Source organism: Mus pahari, chromosome 7, assembly GCF_900095145.1.
Source record: "Mus pahari chromosome 7, PAHARI_EIJ_v1.1, whole genome shotgun sequence".
Taxonomy (NCBI): domain Eukaryota; kingdom Metazoa; phylum Chordata; class Mammalia; order Rodentia; family Muridae; genus Mus; species Mus pahari.
Window position 1 is genome coordinate 29,503,558 of NC_034596.1, and position 16,014 is coordinate 29,519,571.

Below are 16,014 nucleotides of genomic sequence, written 5' to 3' on the forward strand. Positions count from 1 at the left end.
GTTTTTGTTTTGTGGTGTGTGTGTGTGTGTGTGTGTGTGTGTGTGTGTGTGTGTTTAGTGCTCTGAACAATAGGAATAGGTAACAATAGGAAGCAGGTTTCTCCCCTGGCAAAATGTGCCGGCTTCTTTTCAACAGATGTTACCACTGCCCTGCCAAGGCAGACCAGGGAAGAAAGACTTGAAGGAACCACCTCCATCTGGAGGAATGCCCTGCCCTGGGGAAGAAGCCTTGCCCTGTTTTTTGTTTACCAAGTGAACAGGTTCTGTATTCTTGCTGGCCCAGGTATTTTCCTTGAAATATGAGGAAATGTTTCAATTACTAACTTAGTTCACTTGTACACAAAGTTTAGAGAATAACACGGCTGGGTTAAAAGTGCTGTTTTATTCTGCTCTGTGGCCTGTTATTGAAATACCATAATAGCATCTGGTTGTTTGCAAATTGCTATGTTGGAGGTTAAAATAGACTAAGCGATAACATTCATCCTGTTTGTTGCATCTTAACTAAGGAGAATTGGTTATTGGCTCAGTGTGTTCAGTATCTGTGAAATAAGTCAATATTACCTTTTCTCTTTTTTTAACCTTTCAAAAATATTTTTAAAACTCTGGTTACATTTACTCTTTTTTTTAAATTGATACATTGTGACTATGAAGAGTCCTTGTCTGTTCACTCATTTGCAGGTGGTGTGACAGGACCCTACCATTACATTCACTCCGCCCCCCCCCTTTAAGTGACACCCACAAAGCATGCATCTGTGATCTTGTCCTAACCCAACATTTCCCTGAATTTCTCTGGGAAGCAGGTACAAAGCCAAGATTTGTCTGCCCTTTGCTTCCAGTTCTTTGTCCCCCATCCAAAGCTTTGGGGAGAAGGGGGGAAACAGTGGGGTTCACATGGGTAATTAGGTTATAAATTTTCCTTAAGGAGGTTAATGGTCTAGTTAGGAACATGAACTGAGATTTATGGATCTGACAAACTTGGTCTCCCTAAGACAGAGTAAGTAGTCAAAGCTCAAGCCACAGAAAGACTACAGCGATCTAGAAACAAAGGCAGAACAGCAGTGTTAAACAGCGCTGTTTGACAGTGTGCTTCTCAAGAAAGGCAGCATCTCAGAGCCTCTTGAGAGACTTAACCTTTTGGCAGAGGCGGGGCGGGCAGGGGTGGTAAGGTTTTATCAAGTATTCTAAAAACAGTATAAATTTAGTTGTGTTCTTATTTCTTTGATTTCTAATGGAATTTTTTATCAAATTAGAAAATTAACCCATGGAAATTAAAATTTGAAGACAGGGATTAATACAGAATGAAAATTTAGAAAGCCATTTCTAGATGCACTTTTCCCAAGTGTGCCCTTTTTATATTTCTGTTAATGTTTGGTTTTGTTTGTTTAAAATGTTTAATGGTTTTGAGAGTTGATTGTTGGTGGCATTAATTTATGATCCAGTACTCTAATAGAAAGGGGGGGTGTTGATTTTGATCTTAGGGGAGAAAATTCTCATTTCATCTTACAATTCCAGGCTCCAATCCATTATAGGGGAGAAGTCACCTTGTTATATCACATCTGTAGTCAAGGGCAGGGTGACACCGGGCAGTGGTAGCACACGCCTTTAATCCCAGTATTTGGGAGGCAGAGGCAGGTGGATTTCTGAATGTGAGGCCAGCCTGGCCTACAGAGTGAATTCTAGGACAGCCAGGGCTACACAGAGAAACCCTGTCTTGAAACAAACAAACAAAAACAAAAAAAGCAGGGTGACACACATGCGTGAAATCTTGCTTCCTTGTTTTTCAGTCGCTTTCTTCTCTCTTACTGTTCAGGGACCCCTTGACTTAATGACTAAGTCAAGACAGTTCTCTACAGACATGCCCATATCACTAGCTGATCAAGATAATTCTTCTTTAAAACTGTCTTCCCACGTGATTCTAGGTTATGTCAAGTTGAAAGCTGAAACGAATTAGCATATTAACCAAATTTGAAGAGTTGCTAGAGGTACACAGAGTTTAGCAAGTCCAAGGTAGAAGTTGGTCCAGTGCAAGTCTCCAAGGTGCAGGATCTCTGGAAGAACATCATTTCAAGTGGGAAACTGGTAACAAGAAAACTTGATTGAAATTCCTATATAAGTGAATATGCTAAGCTGAACCCTGGGGACACTTGGGGATTTTTGCCTGTCTTTCCTTTGGTGTGTCACCAAATAGTCAGATGATAAGTAAGTGGATTTGGCTGCAGATGGGGATGTCCAAAGTGTTCTAGGACTTAAAAGATAGCGTGAATGTCACCAGGACAGACATGGAAAAGGGAGAACACAGGTTAGTTGAAGCTGAAGGCATAACACTTTGAGGGAAGAGAACTTGAAGAAACAATAACCAAAATTCAGAAAGAAGCAAAGGGTGGTATGGGCTGAGAGACAAGGGCCAAACCCTCAGTGACACATTTGGAAAAATAAAATCAAATGAACTAGATCTGGAATTTGTAAACCAAAATGGGGGAGAAAAATCTTAAAATATATTATAAGAAGGGATAATCCTTGATTTAAGAAAACACTTGATTAAAGGGTTAGTTGAATCATTTTGAAAAATATTCAAAATATGTATGCATGTGCATATATGCAAAAAACATATTTATACTTGAAAGATATCCATAATATGTAAGGATAATTTACAAAACAAGACAGTGCACATTTTTATAGAAACAATAGAGGTAAGCATCACCAACAGAATGCAAGAGATAAAAAAGAGAATCTCAGGCATTGAAGATACAATAGAATGAATGGATACACCAGTCAGTCAAAGAAAATGTTAATCTAAAAAAACATCTGTAAAGAAATTCCAGGAAATATGGGACACACATAGAAATTCCAAATATAAGAATATTAGGAATAGAGGAGGAGAAGAAATCCAAGTCAAAGACACAGAAAATATTGTTAGCAAAATAATAGAAGAAAATTCCCCTGGCCTAAGGAAGGTGATACCTATCAAGGTACAAGAAGCAAACAGGACACTAACTAGATTGACCCAGAAAAGAAAGTCCCCTCAGTATATAATAATCAAAACACTAAATGTACAAAACATAAAGAGAATATTATAAGCTACAAAGGAAAATGACAAGGTAACATATAAAGGCAGACCTATTAGAATTATACCTGAATTCTCAATGGAAACTCTAAAAGCCAGAAGGGCATGGACAGATGTGCTATAGACTCAAAGAGATCTCAGCTGCCAGCCCAGACTACTATACCTAGCAAAACTTTCAGTCACCATAAATCATTTATATTCCATGATTTAAAAAAAAAAATTAAGCTCTATTTATCTACAAGTTCAACCCCACAGAAGGTTCTAGATGGAAAACTCTAACCTAAAGAGGCTAACTACACTCAAAAAAATCAGAAGAAATAAATAATTGCAGAACAGGTCAAAAGAGGGGAGCCCACACAAAATAATCAAAATCAATGATCTCTGGTTATCGATATCTCTCATTCCCCTATAAAAAGATATAAACTAACGGAATGGATGCTAAGACAGGAGCCATTCCTCTGCTGCATCCAAGAAACACACCTTAATATCAAGGATAGGCATCACCTCCGGGTAAAAGGATGGAAAGAATTATTCCAAAAGCTAAGAACCAAATTGCTAAGAAGTAAGCTGGTGTAGACAAAAGAAACACTAGTATACCTTAAATCACATATTGACCTTCACACACTGATTGTGGGAGACTTCAATCTTGCCAACAGAGAGGTTGTCCACTCAAAAACTAGACCAAAATACTGGAGCTAATGGAATTTATAAACAAATGGACCTAACAGATCTTTACAGAACATTTCACCCAAACACAAAAGAATATTCCTTCTCAGTACCACATCAGACTATCTAAAATTGACCATATTCTTAGATACAAAGTAAGTCTCAAAGGATACAAGAAAATTTAAATAACACCCTGTATCCTATCAGACCACCAGAGAAATGAAAGTTTGCCAACTCATGGAAACTGACTGAAAAGTGGGTCAAGACAGAAATCACTTTGTAGAATTGAGTGAAAACGAATATATAACATACCTAAATTCATAGAACACAAGGCTGTTTTAAGAGGAAAGTTCATAGCACTAAGTGCCTACATGAAATAATTGGAGCAATCTCATACTAACAGCTTAACACAACCCCAAAAACTCTAGAACAAAAGGAAGAAATCACACCCAAAGGGAATAAACAGAAAAATAATCAAATTCAGGGTGAAATAAAAAAATGGAAACAAAAAGGACAATACAAAGAATCAATGAAGTGAAGAGTTTGTTCTTTGAGAAAATCAATAAGATTGCAACCCTTATTTAAATTAACTAAAGAGTGGAGAATGAATATCCATATTAACAAAATTAGAAATGAAAAGTGGGACATAAAAGGAACCAAGGAAATTCAGAATGTCATAAGGACACACTTTAAAACAAAAACAAAAACAAACAAAAACCTGTACTTCACTGGGTTGGAAAACCTAAAAAAAAAAAAAATTGATAAAATTTTTGATACATACCACTTACCAAAGTTAAATCATGATCATATAAGCAATTTAAACAAACCTATAACCCACAGTGATATTAATAGAAGTTGACATTATAAGTGTCCCAAACAAAACAAGCAAACCAAAGCAAAAACAAAAAGTACCTAAACAAACAAAAAGCCCAGGGCCTTGTTTTAGTACAGAATTCTACCAGACATTCAAAGACGGATTAATCCCAATACTTCTCAAATTATTCTACAAAATAGAAAGAGAAGGAACATTGGCCAGTTCATCTTTTTTTTTTTTTAAAGATTTATTTATTTATTATATGTAAATACACTGTAGCTGTTTTCAGTCACACCAGAAGAGGGCGTCAGATCTCATTAGGGATGGTAGTGAGCCACCATGTGGTTGCTGGGATTTGAACTCAGGACCTTCGGAAGAGCAGTCAGTGCTCTTAACCGCTGAGCCATCTCTCCAGCCCTGGCCAGTTCATCTTAAAAGTTCACAGTTACCCAAACCATCTAAATACCAAACAAAAAGAATTACATACCAATTTTTCATATAAAATAGATGTAAAAATTCTCAGTAAAATATTTGCAAAACAAATCCAAAAAACACTTCAAAGCATGCATCAACCATGATCAAGTAGACTTCATCCCAGAGATGCAGGGATGGTTCATCATGCATAAACTGATAATTTAATTGACCATTTCAAATGTAATTTCACAAACTGAAAGAAAAAAAAACCACATAATCTTCTTGTTGGGTGCAAAAAGGGCTCTGATAAATTCAACATCCTTCATGATAAAAGTCCTGAAGAGATTTAGGGGTATAATGAATGTATGTCAGTGTAATAAAGGGAGTTTACAGTAAGCCCATAGCCAACATCAATTTAAATGGAGAGAAATTCAGGTACAAGACAAGATTTCCCACTCTCTACATACCTATTCAGTGTAGTATTTGAGGTCTTAGCTAGAACTATAAAAGAACTAACTGATGGAGATCAAGGGGATACAGATTGGAAAGCAAGACGTCAAAGGATCTTTATTTACTAGGACATTCCTACAGTTGATGAACACTTTCAGCAAAGTCGCTGGATAGCAAATTAACTCACAAAAATCAGCAACCCTTCTATATACAGCTGACAATCAGACTGAGAAAGAAATCAGTAAAGCAACACCTTTCACAATAGCCTTTATCTCATTGGCACGGGAAATGATTTTCTGAACAGAATACCCTTCCCACAGGCCCTAATATTAATAATTAGTAAATGGGACCTCATGAAACTGAGACACCTTCATACAGCAAAGAACACTGTAATTTGCATAAAGTGGTAGCCTACAGATTGGGGATTTTGCTTTCACCAACTCTACATCCTATAGAGGACTAATATCCAAAATGTATAAAGAACTCAAAAAACTAAATATCAAGAAAACAAATAATACAAAAATGGAGTACAGATCTAAAACAGAATTCTCAATAGAGAAAACTCAAATGGCTGAAAAACAGGTTAAAGAAATGTTCAGTATTCTTAGCCATCAGGGAAATGCAAATCAAAACTACTTTGAGATTTCATCTTTAACCCACCAGAATGGCTAAGATCATTGAAAACACATGACAGTTGATGCTGGTGACTGTGTAGAGTATTAGGAGCACTCATTCACTGCTGGTGACAGTACAAACTTGCATAGCCACTATGACATGAAATTAGCAGCTAAATTGATGGAACTAGAAAAAGATCATCTGAGTTATCCCAGACCCAGAAAGACAGTCTCTCATCTGTAGATGTTAGTTATTACATCATTGATAAGCAAGCTACAATCTGTAGAAGCACAAAGGGTAGGTATAAAATAAGGGTCTTGAGGGTGCAGATAGATATCATTAGAAATGGAGTAAAATACATAGTTATTGATGGAGACAGGGCTAACAGGATCAGGTTGAGTAGGCAGTATGGGAAAATACAGTTAAAGTTAGGAGCCACTTGAAGGGTAGTATGGAAACCTAATACAGTAGAAGCTTCCTAAAATATATACCTATATGAAGGTCATCTAAATGCATTCTACTAATAATGGGTGAAACAGAATCACGTCTGGCCATCTCTTATCACCAAATGACATTTCCAGTACTAAGATTCAGTTACCATGTAATTGAGTTGTTGGCCAAAGAAGTCCATGAGAATCCCAAGCTGTTGCCAAGATAATAGTTTGCTCTTCACAAACTGACAGCAAGGTCCCATTGTTGAAGACAATACTTATGCAGTTCATTGAAGATGGGATAGTTCATTGAACAGGAATAGTACCTACATAGAGCTTTTGCTTCTATGTTCTAGTATCTTTGGTACAGGAAGGTATTCTGTACTTCTGTACTGGCTAGTTTTGTGTCAACTTGACACAGCTGGAGTTATCACAGAGAAAGGAGCTTTAGTTGAGGAAATGCCTACATGAGATCCAGCTGCAAGGTATTTTCTCAATTAGTGATCAAGTGGGAAAGGCCCCTTGTGGGTGGTGCCATTTCTGGGCTGGTAGTCTTGGATTCTATAAGACAGCAGGCTGAGCAAGCCAGGGGAAGCAAGCCAGTAAAGAACATCCTTCCAATGGCTTCTGCATCAACTCCTGCTTTCTGACCTGCTTGAGTTCCAGTCCTGTATCCTTTGGTGATGAACAGCAGTATGGAAATGTAAGCCGAATAAACCCTTTCCTCCCCAACTTGCTTCTTGGTCATGATGTTTGTACAGGAATAGAAACCCTGACTAAGACAACTTCCCAAATGAAGCTAGCACAAAGCCAGCCACGAACTCTTACCTACAATGGTGTCCTACCTTCAAGGTATGCTAGGGTATTGGTGGCATAAAGCTTGTGGGAATGACCAAAAAAATCTGATTTGACTTAAGGCCCACTCCACAAGATAGAACTCATACCTGGCAGTGCTTTTGTGACCAAGAACGAGAAACTAGAAAGTAGACATGACATTCTGCTATACTCAAGGATCAGTGCCTTGCTCAGCCATCAGAGAAAATTCCTCCTGCAGTGTGTGGGAGCAAATACAGAGTCCTACAGTCAGACATTATGCGGATATTGAGAGTCCTTGGAACACTCAGTCCCAAATGGGATGTCTCCATCAAACCACTGTTCTCAGGGATTGGCGAAACCCAAGGAAGAGGACGTGGAAAGCCTTTTAGAGCTGGAGGGGATGGCGGACACCAAGAAAATGAAACCCTTTAAACAACATGCTCAAAGCACACACGAACTCACAGAGACTGGGGCAGCATGCATAGGACCTGCATGGATCTGCGCTGGGCCCTCTGTGTATATATAACAGCTTCCAGTTTAGTGATGTTATGGGATTCCTGAGAATATGGTTGAGTGGATCTCTGATTTTTATGTCTTCTCTTGTGTTCTTTCCCTTCTGTTTGTTTGTTTTCGCCAGGGCCTATGTGAGTGTTTTATCTTTTATTTTGTTATACTTTATTATTATTGACTAGAAACCTATTTTTTTCCAAGAGACAGAAAGAGGTGGATCTGGATGGGAGAGGAGTGAGGAGGGATGGAGAAGGGAAGAGTAAGGGGAAACTGTAATCAGGATATATTATGTGGGTAAAGACTCTATTTTCAATAAAGTGGGGGTGAGGAAGAAATAGAAATAAGCAAAGGAAAGTTCGTGACTTTGCCAGGAATGTGAGAGGTCTACATTGAAGTGCTACTCAAGTAACATTTAACAGACTGCCTATACCATGCAGGTGTTGAAGATGTGGCATCACTGTTTCAGGAATTTCTTTTTTTCCTTTAAGGTGTATTTATTTTTATTTATATGAGTAAACTGTAGCTGTCTTCAGACACACACCAGACGAGTGCATTGGATCCCATTACAGATGGTTGTGAGCCACCATGTGGTTGCTGGGAATTGAACTCAGGACCTCTAGAAGAGCAGTCAGTGCTCTTATCCGCTGAGTCATCTCTCCAGCTCCCAAAGAATTGCTAGTAGAAGAATAAAACACCACTTAAGATGACTCTTTGGAAACATAATCAACCATACACTTATTATTATGAGCTATTATGAACTAGCAATTTCTGTTATTGATGTTTATCAAAAAGAAATAAAACATTTGTGCATAGGTGACCATGATGGGAATATTTATAGAAGTTTGGTTTGGGATAGCTCCAGACTGGAAACAGCCTGTTTATTAAAAAAGTAGATAGAAGACTATACTGTGTCCACATACATAAGCAGAGAAATAGATGGGCTTCTGATCTCTGCCAACATCGATGACCTCACTTATTTTATTATGTATGGAGGAAGTTGGGAAAGGTAAAACTCTTTTTCTCTCACATGAAATTCAAACAGATAAAACTGATCTAGAATAACAAATCTTACTGATGCTGCAGATGGGCTAGGCAAACCAGAATTGTTTAAAGGAGATGGGACTCTTGTACAAACAGCATCAGCTACACAGGTAAATTTGAGAACCAGTATTTAAATATTCTGTAGTAAAAATGCACATTACCATACATACTGTGAGGATACTGGTTGAAAAAGAATACCATATACAACATATATACTTCATTTTGCTTTTGCAAACTGGAAATGCACCCCTTCCCCCAAAAGTGCCATTGATAGACCTTCCCATAACTTTATTCTTACTAATGATCTTGTGTTGGGCTACAAAGAACCAAACTGTTAGCTTCTAAGGAAAACAAACAAGACTCTGCCATGACTCTATTTCAGTTTCTACTTCTAAAATAAATTACATATTTCAAGCTTACCAGCTGCCAATATGCATCTGTACTGTGCTCTTAGATATCTCTAGACTTTGAAAAATTAAAGGTTTCCCCCATACTACTACCATTCCCGATGTCAGGTTACCAGGCGAGGTGTTGGCATGGATGTCATCAGCAGTTTCCACCTAAAACACTTGACCACAGACAATCAGATGAGGCCTACAGCTGCTGAACTCACCTAGGCTTATGTTTGCTCATTCCAAGACAGGAGAATGGTCCCCCTTCTCCAGCATGCTGTGGAGTTCAAGAGTTGCATGTATTCTAACAATGCAACACGTTTATACTGGGAATGTAAAATGTTATGTAAGCATCCACTTCTGTATTTGCCAGGCATTGGCCTAGCCTCACAAGAGACAGCTATGTCAGGGTCCTGTCATCAAAATCTTTCTGGCATATGCAATAGTGTCTGGGTTNGGTGGTTGTATATGGGATGGATCCCCAGGTGGGGCAGTTTCTGGATGGTCTTTCCTTCCGTCTCAGCTCCGAACTTTGTCTCTATAACTCCTTCCATGGGTATTTTGTTAAATACAGAAGTGGATGCTCACAGTCATGGATTGGATGGAACAAAGGGCCCCTAATGAAGGAGCTACAGAAAGTACCCAAGGAGCTAAAGGGGTCTGCAACCCTATAGGAGGAACAACAATATGAACTAACCAGTACCCCCAGAGCTGTGTCTCTAGTTGCATATGTAGCAGAGGATGGCCTAGTTGGCCATCAATAAGAGGAGAGGCCCTTAGTCTTGTGAAGATCATATGCCCCAGTACAGGGGAATGCCAGGGCCAGGAAGTGGGAGTGGGTGGGTTGGGGAACAGAGTGGGGGGATGGTATAGGAGGCTTTGGAGATAGCATTTGAAATGTAAATGAAGAAAATATCTAATAAAAATATGCCTTAATAAAAAAATGTTATGTAAGAGCTAACATATATTACTGGGCCTATTAACTTAGTTTCTGAGCATCCCAGAATTTTACTTGTGACAGCCAGACATTTCCAAAATTTCTAATGAGAAAAGCCAACTGTATCAAATATTATGTCTACTAAAAGCAATTATAAAGTACATCTTTTGTTAATCCTCAAAATCAAATTTTTATTGACACTGAAATAATTTGATTATGAGGAGAATATACTTAATGAGGAGAGAAGGCCAGCCAGCTTTTGCCTAGGCATTCATGATCACATATTTTCATAATTTGTGAGAGTTTGAGTGTTTAGTGTTAGCTATCTGCAAGATTTCACAGCTTGAGGACACAGACATATCAGTGAGAGCCAGAAGCCGTTCCCTTGGTGGAGTTTGACTTTAAATGCCTAATTGCATGAGAGAAAAGTGAAAATATATTCTGAAACTAGATTCTTTTTCCCCACTACAGTATGTTTTTTACTCTTTCAGTGAATAACCCCATACCTTCTAATCTGAAATCAGAAGCAAAGAAGGCTGCCAAAATATTAAGAGAATTCACAGAAATAACTTCTAGAAATGGACCTGATAAGATCATTCCTGGTAGGTATATTTCTGCGTGTTTCTTTTCTATGCTGCTTTCTGCATAGCTTAGTGTTTCTGAATGGGTGCCTTATGGAGACATGTAACACTTAGACTACCCTAGTCTCAGACCTCAGAGGGGAAGCACTTGGCGGGCAGGCCTCCAGCCAATCAGCAGAGGACCTCAGAGGCAGCCCTCCAGCCAATCAGCAGAGGACCTCAGGGGGCAGCACTTGGCAGGCAGCCCTCCAGCCAATCAGCAGAGGACCTCAGAGGCAGCCCTCCAGCCAATCGGCAGAGCAATCACCCTTCCCTTTGCTCTCCTCCACTTAGAAGCACCAGCAGTCCCTGCTCCACTTAGCTTTTTAAACTCTGTTCTTTTTAAATCAATTTTCCGGGAATTTGCAAACAGATTTTTTCAAAACTTTCTAGCTAATCTCTCGGATAAATTTTTATGATATAAGCTTTCTCAAGCACTTCATGGTGTTTCTAAAAATAAATAAATAAATAAATAAATAAATAAGGAAATGGTATTTACAAGTAACATACTTCATGTAAGCAAAAGGCACCAAAGAGAATTTGGTACCTTAATTCTGATGAACACCATACCTGGCTTTCTGGTCTTCTAAATGACACTGTTCTTTTACACCCAAAGCTTTCGTCAACAATACAGATCTGTAGCTTCTGAAATGATACATAACAAGTGCTGACGCTGTGGCTTTAATCCTGTGTTCACACATAGGCTAATGAAGCTCATCAAACCAAATTCTTCCCTTGCAATTTAACAGAGTGAATATGTAATATGATCTTTAAAAAGCAAGAATTTTTAGTATCAGAGTCAAACATGAGTGTTAACAGATAAATTTTAATTTGTGATTTTTTTTCTTTCTATAGAAAATACTCAATTTCTATGATTTTTTTTAAGATGACACTGGTCAGTAATTGCCAATACAGTTTTGTATTAGTATCTCCTTGCTTATCAAAATTCCAGTCCTGAATCCCATTCTACTATACTGAATTACACTCAGAGCAATAGAGAAATACTTGTTCTAATATGTTCCTCGTATGACTTTCGAGTCGTCAGACTGACCACTTGCAAACTGACCCAGAGGTGAATCTTGGGAATCATTGCCAGTTGGTTAGTATAACCAGCATCCAGTTATTTCCAAGAATGTTTCAGGGAATGCTCACTTTATGCCAAAAAATATTTGTATTGGACAGTGCTGTAAAATTCTCCTAATTAAAGTGTGTGACTGTCCTTTAGTCAAGAAACACTCAATGTCTTTTCCTAAGCAGATGTCTTGAAACTACATAATAGAGATAGAAAAGACTGATAGAACATTGTTACAGTTACTGTTAACAGAAGTTATAGTTACGTCACCTCAGCAGTCCCCTCCATCTAGAGAGAACATTGCTGTTTAGGGTAGGCTCTGACCCCGCTTCTGAGCAGCCCCGGAAGCTTTGATGTGGTCTGCTCAGGAACGTGCATTTGCACTTCCCACACGGTCTCCAGTGAACTGCACACGCACACTCATTTCAGAAGCAGTGCTTGTAAGCTTGAGGATGAATCCAGAGGAGAATCTGAACTTTGAGTAACAGCATGCTGCAGCGAAGGTGGGAAGCAGCTCTGTTGCCACCACCTGGTGCTAAAGGCTGAGGCAGAAACTTAATTTAGAAAGTAAACCTTCCCAAGCATGGTCTGTGTTACAAATGAAGAGACTAATGCAGCTTATTTAGGAATCACTAGTGTTTTATTGACTCTGAATCTGGGTGGATAATGTATACAAAAGTGGGAGTTGACATGTGAAGAATGCTCACTTTCAAAAGCATGCTGTTATGGGTAATGTCTTCAGATTGAGGCATTAGTAACATTAGAAGCACTGATGACAGAATGACATGTATAGGACATGGTACCAACATGTGGCACTAAAATAAATAAATAATAAATATGCTTGATTGTATAATGTTATAATTTTCAATCCATTACAACATATGTGCAGCATCTTAAAACACAAAAGCAAGGTGTTTGGCTAGAGAGCTGACCCAGCAGCTAAGAGCACTGGCTGTTTTTACAGAGGACCCAGGTTGGTGCTCAGGAGCCACATGGTCGCTTACCCCCACCTAACTCCAGTGTTAGGGGCACCAGCACTCTTCTGACCTCCTCAGATATGTGATCCACATGCATAACATGCATGCACTCACACATACACATAAAATAAAACCAAAGGCAAATCTTAAAAGGAGAGGTGTCCTCAATTTCTGGTGCACTGGAGGGACCCTTGTCCTCTACCTCCCACAGAGGAAGGTTCCATAAGTTATGTGTGTGCTGACCTGGCTATGCTCTGGGGACTTGATTTACATGGTTTGCAGGAGTCTTTTATTGTAGAATAAGAAATTTCACACTGTGTAGAGGAATTTATAAACCTTTTGTGTGTATGTGTGGGTTTGATTGGTTGGTTGGTTATTTTGCTTTGTTTTGGAGACAGGGCTCCACTAGCCTAGGCTAGCTTGGAATTCACTATGTAGACCAGGCTAGCCTGGAATTCTCAAATATCCTCCTGCTTCTACCTTCCAAGTACTAGAATTGAAGGAGTGTACTACCACACCAGGGCTTAAACTGCCTTCCAGTGATATCTTTGAAAGGCTGAAAGATAAGTTTAAAAAATAAGCTATTATGTAAGCAAATTCACATTGTCGTGAGGTTGTACCTTTAGTGGACACATTCACTTAAAATCTCATTTTATGTCATGCACTCTGAAATATGAATAAATTAGTTTTATACATAAAATTAGAATTTCGGTATAAAATGGTAGTTCAGATTATGAGTTTTTAAAAAACCTTTGAAATAGCAAATCACTTAATTTTCATAGTAATAAGTAATGAATTTAGCTATGTATCTTTGAAATCAAAGCTCTGTCACAAGCTGTCTTTTAGTCATTGCTATTTTGTTTGTTTGCAGCCCACGTGATTGCAAAAGCAAAAGGTCTTGCAGTTTTGTCTGTGATTAAAGCCGGGTTTCTGGTCACAGCCAGGGGAGGCAGTGGGATTGTACTGGCACGTCTTCCGGATGGAAGTAAGTTGATACTCGAAGAGACCTTACATCTTCTGTGTTCTTCATCTGTCTTGGTCTCATAGGTCGTATGACCAGTGCGAATGCCACATGTGCTTCTTCTAAAACATGTAGTATGTATCAGGAAAAGCAGGAGGGCTGGCCTTAGATTATTACTAGGTTATTATTACTCAAGGTGTATCTGACTGTTCTATTACATTTTGTAGGCCTTCCATTAGAATTCTTTCTTGAATACTACACACATTTATTAAATATGAGTTCTTACTTCTCAGATCCATGGAAAAGCACGTTTCCTCTGTGCATGAATGCCATCTTGGTTTCTCTGTAAGACATTTGAAGGCCTCCTGTCTCCTCCTGCCTCCTCCTGCCTCCTCCTGCCTCCTCCCAGCAGAATCATGTTGAGAGCATTGTAACATTTTTTTGGACTAAAAACTGTAATTTGATCTTTATGAGACAAATTCAAAATGCATTTGCTATCTTTGCTATGAATCTTAAGAGCCTTATACTAGTATTTAAAACATAGTCACATATCAGAACCAACTAAAGTGTCTTTTCAATTTGACCTGTGCTGTTCTTCATGTAAGGAGGCACCTTGTGCTGTCAATAACTAGTTTAACAGTATCATTTATACCTTCAGGTCATAAGCACAGATGTTGATAAACACGTCCTTTATCCCTAGATTGGATTTGTCATTTCCTGCAGGTGTCCCCCGAGCCAGCAAGTTTATCTTCCCACAGTTGGTATCTGCTTTTCATAGTTCAGGGTTGCGTTTGGTATTAGGGTACAGCCTAACTCCAATGCTGTACTGTCACTTTCCTTCTATAGGCCCTTTAATAAAAACCCTCTCCTTGTAATCCTTTCAGTTCATTTCAATCAATTCAATTAAAATCCTAAATCTTTAAAGTTAGAAAATATGAAGCTCTTTCTATGAACTACTGCCCAGATGCTCAAGGGCAGAGGTCTCAGCAGTGACAGCAAACACAGTGGTGGGCTGGGCCCTGCCGGGGGCTCTGCAGATCCATGCTATCCACAACAGACACTTGCTGCTGAAACCTAAGAGGCTGTTTCTACCAACCTCTCCATCCCTGCTCTCCACCACACTGCATTTTCCTGTTGTTTTCAAAGGCTGAGTTTCCTTCCCCCACCTTCCAGAAAAAAAAAAAAAAACAGCAATCCACCTGCTGAAACTAACAGAAAGGCTGCCCCAAAAAGGGCAAGGGGAGTTTCTGATCCCAGCGAACAGGCCGGTAAGGTGGGCATTGCCAGGCACAGGACTGAAAAGCGGCTTCGGGATTACTGGGCACTGATTCTGTAATCCAAGCTCTTCCGAGGCCAGCAGGTTAGTTCCAGAAGTATCCACAGTAATGCTTCCCTGGGGTGAGTCCCCAGCAAAGGGAGGTCAGCGTAGAAGCATCATTTAGAGACACACTCTCAACACCAAGCTAAAAGTCGTTTTTCTTCATTTGTTTCTATCCAGAAAAAGTAAGTGCACATCAGTTTTAAAACTCCAAATAAAAATATCATACTTAGATTACAAATATCAAGGAAACTTCTTTTGCACAAGAGGTGACAAAACAATTTATGACAGCAACAATGTAGAGTTGCTGCCCCCGGGAGTCACTGAAACACTCTTGAATCTTGATCTCTTATGTCTGACACCATTGTGACCCCACGTGGGCAGTTAAGCTTTAAAAATATTGATAGATAAAATTCTTACTGTTGTAAATGCTAAGTGGATAATGAAATCATAGTTTAGGTTTATGTGGGCCATTAGGGAAAGCGTGAGTTACATGAGTTTGTGAGTGTGATATTCTTGGTGAATACTTAGAATCTTTTAAAAAACATTTAACTTTGAAACAATTTTAAAGTATAAGATTCATGAGTCTTTAAAAAATAAATTTTCTTTTACTTAATATTCATATGACAAACTTTGTATATTCAAATGTTCTTGGTTTTTTTGTTTTGTTTTGTTTTGTTTTTGTCAGAATGGTCTGCTCCTTCTGCCATTGGGATAGCTGGGCTTGGTGGAGGATTTGAAATAGGAATAGAGGTAAGTGGGCTGTCTACACCGTTGTCACAATCCCTAAAGGTGGCCCAGGCTCAGCATGGTGGGACGGAGGCTCCAGAGTGCCCTTATTTTGCCTCTTACACCAGTCAGATCGTTCCCCTCCAGCTTCCTCTCCTCTCCTCTCCTCTCCTCTCCTCTCCTCTCC

General features: G+C 39.0%; 1 protein-coding gene across 1 annotated transcript in view; it reads left to right on the forward strand.

The window, feature by feature from the left end:
* Positions 1-16,014, forward strand: part of Sh3yl1 (SH3 and SYLF domain containing 1) — a 38,857-nt gene that overhangs the window by 1,137 nt on the left and 21,706 nt on the right. The window contains exons 2-4 of the mRNA XM_021202122.1: positions 10,642-10,752; positions 13,691-13,804; positions 15,787-15,851. Coding sequence (XP_021057781.1) covers positions 10,642-10,752; positions 13,691-13,804; positions 15,787-15,851 — 290 coding nt within the window. The remainder of the gene's footprint in view (positions 1-10,641; positions 10,753-13,690; positions 13,805-15,786; positions 15,852-16,014) is intronic.